This window comes from Cornus florida, unplaced genomic scaffold, assembly GCF_030987335.1.
Source record: "Cornus florida cultivar Cherokee Brave unplaced genomic scaffold, ASM3098733v1 CherokeeBrave_3.0.0_Hap2_Chr06, whole genome shotgun sequence".
In the NCBI taxonomy this organism is placed as follows: Eukaryota; Viridiplantae; Streptophyta; class Magnoliopsida; order Cornales; family Cornaceae; genus Cornus; species Cornus florida.
The window spans coordinates 68,111,539-68,124,913 of NW_026775576.1; the positions used below are offsets into that span (position 1 = coordinate 68,111,539).

Genomic DNA, 13,375 nt, shown 5'->3' on the forward strand with positions numbered 1-13,375 from the left:
CAATTCCAATCAATTTTTATGATTTTGTTATCTATCATAATGAGTCATGATATCCAGGTTTACAAATCATTTTCCTAATAGTTGCATTGAATTGCTAAATCTACTTCTTCAATTTGTCAATTATGCAACAAATAAAGAAATAAAATTCTCCACTTAGTTGTATTTAGTATAAATAACTAATTAAAAATTATTATATTAGACAATTCAATGCAATGTGTGAGTATACTATTACATAAATAGTCTAAAATCACTCATATTATCATATACTCCTTGTATGCGTGTGTATATGTATATTTTTAAATGTCATACATATATATATATATAGAAAATTTGGCCTCTGAGAGAGAACCACGTATCGTTCAAGATCTAAATGTATCACTGCTTTCTTTACCAATCAGCAGAGACGAAGGGAGTTCAAGATCCAAATGTATCACTGCTTTCTTTAGCAACAGCAGAAACGAAGGAAACGTAGGAAGTTAAGGCTCAGGGCACATGCTCCTAGATTTTATCCCTCTTATATTCTATATATACTTTTTATAATAATGTATATGCTTTTTTTTTTTTTTTTTTTTTTTTTTGAAAATATGAAAAGTGCTCCTCTGAGTTTTTTCTTCTCTTATTATATATATATATACACTATATACGTTAAGTTGTCATCCTCTCTTTCTATGTATGTGTATATAAACATTGACTTAAATTATGTAGAGTCAAATATATATATATATATAGATGTATGTATATTATATGCTATGTCATACGATACTATAATATATATACCTAAAAATAGAGTCGATCAAAATACTAATTTTGCCCTTGCTCATGTACAAAATATGTCTATCCGGACTTGAACTCTAAAGAAATAAAATATCATACCATCCTCAAAATACTAATTTTGCCCTTTTCATATTCAAAATATGCCTATCCAAACTAGTAATCCGATAGTTTCTACTTTGGTATTCACCTACTACCATATATACTGAGATTAATAGCGCTCTTAAAATTCTGTAATTCAATGGTCATTGTAAGACCCGTGTAAAAATATATCTATATTTAAATAGTTATTTAATTAAATTGTTATCTCTATTTGAATATAAAGGGATATTGAGATTGAGTTACTTAAGTAATTTAAATTAAAAAAAATTTCAATCACTAAATTATGACTCCCTACCTTTATAACTATACACCACGTTTTATTTATAAAAAAAAAATTAAAAAAAAAAGAATAAATAACACTCAGGCTCCCGAGGTTAGGTCATTTATTAGCTAATTTAAAATTTTACTTATATTTGAATTTCACTTACAGGGTCATAATACTTTTGAGGTGTTAAATGACTATATCATCCTTTGACCTCCTATTGACTATTTTTGTGACCAACTTGCCCCCAAAATACACCTCTTATCTTCCGCCTCCTCCTCAGGCAATCATCATCCCCAATTCACCCATCAATATCCAGTACTTTTGATATATATATATATACACACGCACAAATAAAAAACAACCATATATATATACTGCTACTGGCTTTCTTCTTCATATTGCTGGTAAAGAAGCAATCCCACCGACACTCAACTCGCATCGATCCATTGGATGAAAATCGGCGTCGTCCGAAATTGGAGAGTTCATCACACCTGGCGGTGCCTTCGGAAGCTGCGAATGAGGACGAATAACTTGTACGTCACCGTTGTTTTCAACGGCTGTATTTTCACTCGAAACGTCATTTTGGAGAGGATTTTCTTGAATTTCACTTTGTTTTCCAATCATCGGCGGTTCGCTGCCGCGGTCTTCAACACAAACTATTCATCCAACGAACAACTCACTTTATTTTTGTATTCTCCGAAATCATCGCAATTTAAATCAACGGGATATGAGATTTTTTCGTGAGCGTATCTTCTGGAAATCGTCTCCTCCTCCTCCTCTTCGTGAGTAGATGCGAAGTCTCCGTTGAGGATTTTCTCGCCCTTTATTGGACTTCCTCGGGGACATTCTTCTGCTCCGGAAACTGCAATTTCCGATTGAATTTTTCTGCCGTTCCGGGGGTTAAGCATTATTTCCTCCTCTTCGTGAGTAGTTTTTTTTTGCTTCCGTCACCGGCGTTAGAAATGAGATTCCCGTGGTCTCCTTCCGCGGATACATCCATTTCTCTGGTGGAAATGGAAGTATTGAAATGCTAAGACCCAAACGAAGAAATCAAAGAAATATGGTTAGAGAGCAACTGCTGTCAAGTTGGACTTTGAGTGGGCATATTACAGCATATAATTTTTTGGACCTTCTTGGCATGAAAGGCCTGTACTTCGGATTGTAATGTTTTTAATTTTTTCCTTCTCTGCGGTCAATTGTATTATTATATGCTGAATTCGTGGTACTTCATTATTATTCAATTTGTTTTTGTTTATGTTTTGATGTTGTTCCGATTAGATTTATAAGTGATATACATGTAATTAAAATTATACTTTCAATGTCAAGAAAAGCCATAACAAGAGATAAGCTAAAACCTTGATTTATGATAAGTGGCAGCAAGAATTCTGGCTGATCAGGTAGAGAGAAAGAACGGAGTAATCAGGGCGGTTATATGGAGATGGTATGGTTGCGTTGTGGCAGCGGTGTGTGGTGGTTGTGGAATGAGGATTGTGGTGGTGGTTGAAGGGGTGGGTGAAAGAGACGGAAGAGATGAAACTGTAGAGGGGTGTTTTTGTCATTTAAGATTAAAGAAATTTTGTATCAAAAATTTGAGGGGGAAAAGGGTCCATTCGCATGTGTTTGAGGTCAAAAAGTAAATTGAGGTGTATGTGAAAGTTAAAACTAAAATCTTCATTTAGCACGATACAACGTGATAGGAGGGAGACCTAAAAAGAGTGATCTAACATTCTAATTAAGGAGGAAGAATTAATTATATCCTAGACAAGTTAATCTTACTTTGTACACTTATATATATTTGTAATTTTGTTTATTAAGTGTTCTGATTAATCATTATATGTGATGTTAAGGATTGATAGTATTGTAATGAGATTTTAATTGAAAATAGATTGGCAGCGTCATGCTTAATAAATTATTAAAACTTAAATAATTAAACTGTTAGAATATTTATTTGGTGATTATTGTTTTGTTTATGTTTGAGTATGAAATCAAATGTGACAGTGTTGTTGTAAAATTCATTATAGGTGAAGGGCATACATATGTGTGTGCGCGCGCGTATTTGAATGAAATATTGCAACACGTAGAGTTGGTTTGTTATGTCTGTGTATATATAATATATAGATATATATGGATATATGATTAAATGAGAATCTAATAAAGAGGAAAGGAGGAACTTGTTCTTGTCGAAATTATACATGCATTGATTGAATCGAATTTTTTTGAAAGAATATAGTTATACTCTGTAAACAGAAACAATAGTCATGAACTTAATTAATTTTAATATAGAATTTTGGGTCAATTCGAAGTTGGAATGAAATATTGGTATTGGTTGGATCTGGGTTCACTCGGGAAGAAGGAATTTAGTTTTTGGGTTTTACTACAATGCCATTGTAGGGTTTGGCATGTGAGAGAGAGTCAGGCCCATTTCGAATCTAATCTTAGTCAACCACCGGGCCCAATCTGTGGAGCCACACTCGGTCCAACAGAATTAGAATTATTTTTAAATTCTTATTTCTTATTAGTTTTAATTTAGAATAATTAAGGAAAAATATTTTAAACATTTCAAAAATTATTAAAATTTTCAGAATATTATATTTTTGTATAATGAATGTAGTTTTGTTAAAATCCAGATTTTAAATGTTATTTGGGTACGTTTATCAAATTAAATCTTGAAAAAGTATTATTTCTCAACACTAAAAGGGAGAGTACGGAACAACTATTAAGAGTTAGATTCTGAAATTTTGCAAGGTCATATATATAAGGCTAGGCTATGTCCATAAATTTTGTACTCTCACTAGTTAGGTCTTTAGGGTTCTATTTTAAAATTAAAGTGTATTTGGGTATATTAATTATTAATTCGAATTATTAATTAATAATATTTTTCATAATTCACCATAATTAATAATTAATAGATGAGTTTGGATTAGTCGGATGGTAGTCAGGGATTGATCCTATGATGACTTTTGGGTATAGTCAGGGACATGCCTAATTAGAAGTGCACTATCATTTTATTATGGCCATGGGTCTAATGAGTCCTTATTGTGTGGACGTGATCAGGGATCATTTGGGGAGTAGATGTACAATCCAGCCACACGTGTGTTTTCAGGAATTATACAATTCACACCACTTTATTGGATGGGAGCCCGGGGCTCATATGAGATATGTGAATTTATTAAAAGTAAATGATGGTTATTAATTGAGTTTATAATTAACTGGGATATGCACGGGAATACAAAGTAAGGTTAGCTTGCTGAACGAAGATTGTGTTTAGTATTTATTATTGAACTTGTGAGCTCACCCAATTATCACATTTCAGGTACTCGTAGAATAAGAACATGATGAAGACATACGACGAGGACGGATTTTAGCTCATTGCATATTTACTTATTTTTACTCGGTTTTCCTTTATTATGATCATTCTAATAAAGTTGGTATTTTGTGAGACTTTGTTTAGTTGATTTAGTGATTATGGATGTTTTATTATGTTAGAGGAAATTTCACCTCTATTCATTATATGTATAATTTGTCAGACTTCATGTTTAATAAATTAAATAATGAGATTCATTGTAATTTTATTTATGATAGATGTAGGTTGAGAATTGATAAAAGTTATATTTTAGATTTTATAGGCAGGACTAGTGTTTCTTGTGTTAAAATTTGGAATGTAACAATCATTCATTTGTGCTGCTTACTCTTACGAAGCGACAAAGTTGAACCAATTCCTCCACCACCCAATCTCTCTTTTCCTCTCCTTTCAATCTAATATTCGCACTCAATTATGTTGCCTTACGCCTTTTATTTTCCCATTTTGCCATTTGAACAACTTTGTCATCAAGTTAACTGTTTATTAAAATTTGTCCCGCTCATTTTTCCCTTATATGAATGTATACAATTTTGTTTACAAGATAATATAAATTCTAATAATTTTTCAGCCTAATTGATCAATCTGAGATATATACATATATATATATATATATATATATATATATATATATGATTTTTTTTAGTAACACAATCCTTTAGTTTATAGTGAAAAATAAAAATAAAAAAGATCGATTAGTTTATATAGTTTAGCAAAAATCAAACCCAATTTATCCCAATTTTATTTTGATTTGGACTTATTTAGATAGTCGTATAATCCGTAAGTGACGGATGATCTTATTAATTTATGGCTTAAGTCCACTAAACTCCCATATGATTTTAAAGAGTTGTTCAATATCGTTCTCCACCTTTTTTTATTCGAAAAAAAAAAAAAAATTACTTCTAAAAAATAAAATAACATAAATACCTATAGTAAGAAAATTAAATTAAAAAAACTAGATATTTTAAACAAAAATACCATAAGATCACTTTCTTTTCAACTAGAATCATCAAACGTCCTAACCTGTTCTCTTGTGTTTGGTTCTTTGTGTTTTTTAAGGACGTGCCAGAGTCTTCTGACTCAATGGGATTGGATAGCCAAATTATTCTTGACGTTGACCGAATTCGTAATCAGTCCTTTTGTAAATCAAGCGATTACTAAATAAAGGATGACCCATTCCTTTAAGTTCTTCAACACTTCGGACTTTCAGCATTAAAAGTAAAATGGATGAATGGAATAAAACAAACTACACAAATATTCATCTATTCCAATAGACTTAAAAAATAAAAGTAGATGGGACCGAACTGAAGCATCTAACTTTTATTTCATAAGTAGAATTATAATATAAAGTACAAAAATTGTTGAATTCTAATACTAATGAAAAGACTTAAGAAAATTTGCTGACCTCTTACGCGATCCCTCCGGTGCTATTAATAGAGAAACCTTGCAGCGGTTGAAAGCAGCTTGAAATTCCATTTGAATTCAAACACCCCTTGTCTCAAGTCTTATCCAAAATGTACATGCTTCCAATTAATCCCTCTGGTGGAATAGAATCCTTCGATGATATGGCAGTGTACCATATAATCAAACCAAGGAGTTATGTTAGTATATATCACTATATATATTAACCTGAATTCTGATTTTAAATAACAGCCCCAAATATATTATAACAGCCTTTGTCAATCAGCATAGCTGAATTAGATAGGTGATCTACACATATGGAAATAATTCTCCTCTAGCATGTTATAGTGTTCCTAGTCAATCAGCACCAGGTGGTTGAATCAAAACCTTCATCAAAACAAAATAGTCAAATCATAAAGTGGTATGTTAATTAAGACTCATTCTCTGAAAAAATGTTAATTAAGACTCTTCTTCTAAATAGAAGTCTTAAAACAACACATCATATTGTAATCCAAACTGATCAGCACCTCATGATCGAATGAAAATATTTTTAAGCAACGGAATAGCACTAGTGGTCAAAAAATATTTTTAGGGTACAAACATCTTGCAAGTGCACTATTGGAATATAGAATTAATTCTTATTGTTGAATATAGAAATAATTCAATATTGTTCGTATTAGAATATTACATTATAGGACAGAGATGATATTGGAATATAGAATTAAATGGAAATGAATGCAAGAACATGAATAATTAATTAATTTGAATTTCTAGATCTAAGGATTCTCTATTAAATATACCAGTGATATGTATCTATAACACATTCAGTCACAGAGAGCATTAATTAATTCCTCCCTAAGCTGCAGTTCTCTCTTTTCATATATACAGACATATTAAAGGCATATATGTACCTCGAAAATATACCGTTGGAATGCATCAACAGCATCGCACGTGAAGTAGTGGCCAAAACCACCCAACAATTTGGACCATCAAAAAAGACCATGTCTATATTTAAATCTCATTTCAAATTAAAAATAGTCTATTTTTTTTTTTTTTTTTTATACTTATTTTAACTTTAAAATCTATATACAAACTTATTAAAAGCAATATATATATATATATACAGTAGAGAATACCAAGACATGAAAATTTGGGCGATCGAAAATCCACAGTTGGAATGCACGTGAAGTGGGAAACTGAGGTGGCCAAAACCATCCACCAATTTAAATCTCATTTCAAATTAAAAATAGTCTCTCTTTTGTTAATTTTTTTAACTGAAATGATTTTTTCACTCTCGATCAATTAATTTACCTCACGCATTAATAAAGCTGCCTTTTCTCTCCCATTAAGGCCATCTCCAATACTAAAAGTTATTTTCGCATGCCAAATCTATATTTTGATAGGTGTTATAGTGTCAAAATGTTATATTTTATCAATTCTATTCTAATGGTGCATTTCATGCAAAATACTATTTTTTTGACACAACCACATTCCATGTCAAGTCGTAAACTTTAGAAGGAAACTAAAATTAAATCTAATTAAAAAGAACAAAAATCTAAAATATTTGATCAAAAAATACCAATATATATATATATATATATATATGTATAAATTTATATATTTAATTATATTATTATATAATTTTTTTTTCTTTTTCAGAAATTTATATATTATATATATATATGTATATTATATATATTTAATTATATTATTATTAAATATATATATATATATATATATATATATATATATATATATATATTTTAGGGCAAATCATTTCAGCCTCCCCAACCCCCTCTATCTCTATTCCCGTTCTCAACTCTGAAATTGCCCTCTCTCTGTGCAACTAATCAACTCCCCCTCCCCCTCTCTCTGTGCAACTAATCAACTAATTTCAAATTGTTCAAAAAATCAAAGCCCATGTCTTTCAGTTTTCATCGCCCATTTTTACATCTCCTGTTATACTTTAGCGATGATAACCCATATAAAATTGCATTGAAGATGCTCTGCTAATAATAAATATAGCAAACCATCATATACTGCAAGAAGGGGTGCTAACGGCAGTCTACTGAGTGAATTATCGCCAACAGTCGAGCAACGTGTCAGCAGCCTATTGGCTGCTGACTTTATTAACTTTTTTACTTTTAGATTTTCGAGCCAGGTTTTTTTATTATTTGTTCTGTGTTTGTGTCGGTTCTATCTCTCTCTCTCTCCCTCTTCTCTCTTTTATGTCCACCGGCGGCGAAGATCGAGCCGGTCTCCTTTTCTCTCTCTAACTGATCGAAGTCAAACAACTCCAATATCTTTATATATGATGATGGCTCATCTGATACCCTAAATGAAATGCGTGCATTAGACTATGTTGGACGACTTCGTGGGGAGCTTTCTTGTGCGGTGAGAAAATTTTGGTTGTTCTTGATGTTATATTTCCTATTTTATGGATCAAAGAAAAATAGGTTTTGGGTTTTCCTTAATTTTAATTAGGTTTGATATATGTGGCAGATTTGTTTTGAAATTTGCTTTAATTAGGTTTAATTAGGTTTGATATACAGCTAATTAGGTATCTATATATATATATATATATAACCAAAAATATTTGTGCCAAAATAACAGATGCCAAGAAGAACAAAAGACCTTGGACACGTAATGGATCTTGAAGTACTATTTCTGCATCTCCCTGACCAAATCCGCCCACATTCGGATTATGGTGGATCAAATTTGATAGATTTGCCCTCTGAAACAAGAAGTTCGGGCCCTGGAGGGATACTATCAACTACTTGACGTCCATCCGACGCATCTGCTATGGTTATATATATATATATATATATATATAGCTCTGACATTAAGCTAATCAGCTAATATTATACAAGAGCAGCTTTATTTCATTGAATATTGAGGTTACTAAATTTTTATTTGAATTTTGCAGCAATGGAAGGTCTTGCACAGTGAACACGGTTCTATGGAACACAATACAGAACACGGTTCCCCGGAAATAAACCATGGCGATGAGGGCGGGGTTTTTGGGTCTGCAAATATGGATCTGCAAATAGGAAAAAGGGGAAGAATAGGAATTTGAACCGGCCATCCAAGCCGCCGACCCTCTCCTCACTTCCGACGCCGAGCTCCGATAGTCCGGATTCGCCCACCATCATCCGAATCAACGACGGCATCTTCGGTAACCCGAAGTTTGGGTTGGACGGGGTTGTTTGCCGCCGGTGAAAGTAGAAAGAGAGAGCTGGTGAGAGAGAGAAAAATGGGTTTGCAAGCAACAAGGGTTTGATATATTAGTGTCACGGCTGGGCATAGATAAGTAGAGAGAGAATTGTTTTTGGGTTTGCAAATATGGGTTTGCAAGTAGGAAGAAGGGGAAGAATATGAATTTTGGGTTTGCAAATATGGGGTTTTCTACCACTGTTTTGACACCATCGTCAATGCCTCTGCAATTTTGGGTCTGCAAATATCGATTTCTTCCACTGTTTTGTCACCGTCGTCGGCGACGAAGCAAATTGATGATCGGTTCTCTCTGCAATTTTGGGTCTACAAGGTGACAGAAGAAGAACCAACAAACGAAAATTTAAAAGTCAGCAGCCAATACGCTGCTGACACGTTGCTCGACTGTGCCGTTAGCTTCCCTCATACGGCAATGAATTAAAACTTTTTTCAGACAATTTTTTTATTCTTCTATAATAAAACCCATCTACTCTTGTAAGCCATTAAAATGGTTGAAAGTTACTCATTAGAGACAATATTAATCTAAAAGAGAAGAATTGAAAGTCCGAGTTTCATTAGAGACAATATTAATCTAAAAGAGAAGAATTGAAAGTTCGAGTTTATTAGGGTACAATATTGTATGTGTATTGCTTGAACTTTAAAAAAAATATAATAGCTCTTCTGAATTAAGAATAATTGAAAGAATTGCTTTCAATTTAAATTGTACAGTTAGACGTACAATATACAAATCATGAAAAGATAATTATTGATAAGCATTTGAACGATCATTCAATAATTTGTACTGCTGCTTCTGCTTACAGAGTTGAATAAATTCCTCTGCAACCCCATCTATCTCTTCCTCTCCTTTCAATCTTATATGCTCCCTCATTTCTCTTGCTTTACTCCTTATATTTTCTCCATTTTTGTCCACCACCACTTTTCTTATGACTTTTGCAATCTCTTCCCTTTCAAGCCTTTCATTGCTCCCTCTCTTGACCTCCACACCCACACCAATCTCCTCCACAAATCTAGCATTCAGTGGCTGGTCAATATGCATTGGCATGGCTATGATTGGAACACCAAACTTGATGCTCTCCATAACAGAACTCCATCCACAATGACTCACAAACCCACCAGTGCTTGGATGACCTAGAATCTTTGCCTGTGGAGCCCACCCCTCAATAACCATTCCTCTCCCTCCTACCCTCTCAAGATACCCCTCAGGCAGTGCCTCTTCAACCCTAATTCTCTCTCCCATGGGAAACCTAACAACCCATATGAAATTCACCTTGCTGAGCTCTAATCCATGAGCCAACTCTTCCATTTCCTCCCTAGAAAGGAAGTACTCACTCCCAAAGCAAACAAACACTGAACAAGACTCATCCTTCTTGTCAAGCCACTGCATTATCTCTATACACTCATCTTCAATATTGACGGGGTCTTGAACAAGTGGACCTAAAGACACGATCTTCTTGTTAGCCAAAACTGAGAAATAATCCAAATATTTCCTCTCTATCTCTCTCGATAAAGACTTGATCAACACGACGTTACAAGATTGCTGGAGGGCTTGGAGGAAGCGTTCTCCGTCTGTGACTTCATTAGCAGAAGCATCAATCAAGCCGCGGAACGCAGGGCGCTCCGGCTCGCGAAGATAGATAGCTGGAAACGGGAACTGAAGACTTGGGTTGTTGATCATGTGAAGGACGAAAGAGATGAAGGCGCTCCCGAAAATTATGAATTGAACAGATGGAATGTTGTGGGAAGAAGCAATGGACGATGCCCATGGCTGGTTGAAGTCATAGATGAGCAAGTCCGGTTTTAGGGTTTTGAGGATGTTGGAGAAGTTGGGGCTTGACAACTCGAAGGCCTGTTTGAGGGTGGTCATGAGATGGGTTGGGAGACCATTGGTTGTGTGGTAGTGAGGAGGAAGGTCAGGCAATGATGGAAGGTGGAGCTCTACTAGTTGTATTGAGAGAGACTCATTTTCAGTGAGCCTTTTCTTGATGGAAGTGAGGTTGGTAGGTGTTGAACACAAGTATATGAAGAAGTTTCTCTTTGCGAGCTTTTTGGCTAGCTCTAGGAATGGAGATATGTGGCCATGAGCTAACCATGGCAGCATTAACACACTACTCTGTTTTTCGGCCATGCTCTCTCTCTTTCAACTATTCAAGGTGAATATATAGTGGACATTGTCTTTCTCTTTCTTTCTTTTTTTTTTTATTTTTTTTATTTATATAATAATAATAATATTCCCTTCAACTAAAAAAAACTTGTTCACGTTTCTATTTTGATCGGTTTCAAAATAAGTTTAATTTGAGACATAGGAAGTAATAAAATAACCTTTTTCAACTATATATTTGTCTCCCAGGGTTACGTGTGTAATGACAATATTGATGGGACCAAAAACTAGAAGTTAGTACTCTTGTCTTTACAATTGTGGGATCAAAAATTGAAATGATTTAGACTGATTCAATATTTAAGAAGTTGGTAGCTCAACTTTTTCTAACTATAAATAAGATATTGCCGAGATATGATAAGTCATTTCTCAATCTAACCTAACTTTTGGTTGTGGAAATTGTTATTGTGAGTATGAAATGAATTGAGCTTTATTAGAAATTTAATTTAAGTTGAAATTGTTTTCTTGAGTAATTTTAAATACAAATTAAGCACGGCCGGATATGTATATTTTTTATAAAATTTTTTATCAATTCATGTTGATTCGGGCGTAGGTATTTAATAGATCTCGTAGGTATTTAATAGATCTCGAAAATTTACTTTCTAAATCCCTACCAATCCCTTTATGCCCCTAGGACAATCTGAATCTCATTTAATAGTTAAAATCTCTTTATATAATATGGATGACATTGGTGAGATCTTGATTTTGCCCTATAATTCAACTCAAATATATACCAATTTGTATACATTATATTATTGCTAAGATATACATTTAAATTCAAATTGGATTCAAATTGGGATGAATCAGCCGAAAGACTATACAACAATTACGTGCCCTAAAGGTTATACTAGACCTATTGGCAACTTGGCAATACCTTTCTCCTCCTAGAATTAATGGGTTTAAAAATAGAAGCCACTTCCATTGAACTTCTGACCCTGACATTTGAATACAAATCACTAGATATCAAATTGGTCTTAGAACGTGGATTAGGAAAAAAAACAAGCCTGCCGCATTTGAAGTTAATACCTCCATTCAAAGGGTTTGGTTGACCAAAGTTGAGGTTTAAATTGACTTTTATTTTTCCAACTGCTAATGTTTTTAAGAGATCTCTTTCATGGAAAGAGTCATGAACTATCCTGTTTTAACTATAATTTTTTGAAATGTGTGAAAAGTCAAATTAATTATTTAATACATCTAAGTTAAAAAAACAGGAGATTAAAACTTTTAAAAAGAAGAAGAAAAAGAAAATTCAAATTTTCAATCTCTTTTTTAGGAAGAGAAAATTACACTGGTACTTTAATTTTTCATAGTTTAATTTTTCATAGTAAAGAATTAGCTATGTTTGACTATATGGCATGGAATAGGAGTTTTGTAATTGAAATTGGTGTAAATAGAAAGAAAAAAAAAAAAATTCAATTCAAAATTACAAAAAATTAAATTAAATTTTTTTTCTAATACCATTAATTCTAATTTCAAATTTTTTTCTAATACCATTAATTTTTTTCTAATACCATTAATTCTGATTTTTTTCTAATTTCATGGAGCCCAACATAATTTTAATAATTTTTATTTTATTTCTAACAATTGTTTGTTAATTTGGATATATTCTTTCACCATCTATGCCTACAAATACACTGCAAAGTAATTGAAATTGGTGGAATTATACAAAGACCTTTATCTGGATGTGAAGGATTTGTTTAAAATTAGATTATAAATTTATAGGGTAATTTATTTTGGAGTGTATTCATCATTAGATTTTAGCACTTTCTTAATTTATGTCACATGCTGTTCCAAATGTTTTTTTTTTGCAAATGTATAAATATGTAGCAAATTGGAGATTTGAAATTAGGTAGCCCAAGCGGATTGCAAAGTATGAAGGGTAAAGGATGGTCAAAAACATCTTCGATTGGGCCATAGCCCAACCATTAAAATAGACATGAAGTAAAGCCCAATAGGAGCTGGCCCAGGTACCAGCAACAATTTTTAGCCTACAATTGGGAGCCCAATCTATTCAAATTGGGCTTGTGTTAAGTTGGGTTTGTTCCATTCATGGTCGGTCCGAGTCAATCAACACAAACAAGCAATGCCAGGC

At 33.0% G+C, this 13,375-nt stretch overlaps 1 protein-coding gene across 1 annotated transcript; it reads right to left on the reverse strand.

The window, feature by feature from the left end:
- Positions 1-9,739: 9,739 nt before the first annotated feature.
- On the reverse strand, positions 9,740-11,448 carry LOC132314908 (UDP-glucosyltransferase 29-like). The gene has a single exon (XM_059813677.1). It carries the CDS (start codon positions 11,251-11,253, stop codon positions 9,871-9,873), a length of 1,383 nt encoding a protein of 460 aa, XP_059669660.1. The 5' UTR covers positions 11,254-11,448; the 3' UTR covers positions 9,740-9,870.
- Positions 11,449-13,375: the final 1,927 nt, after the last annotated feature.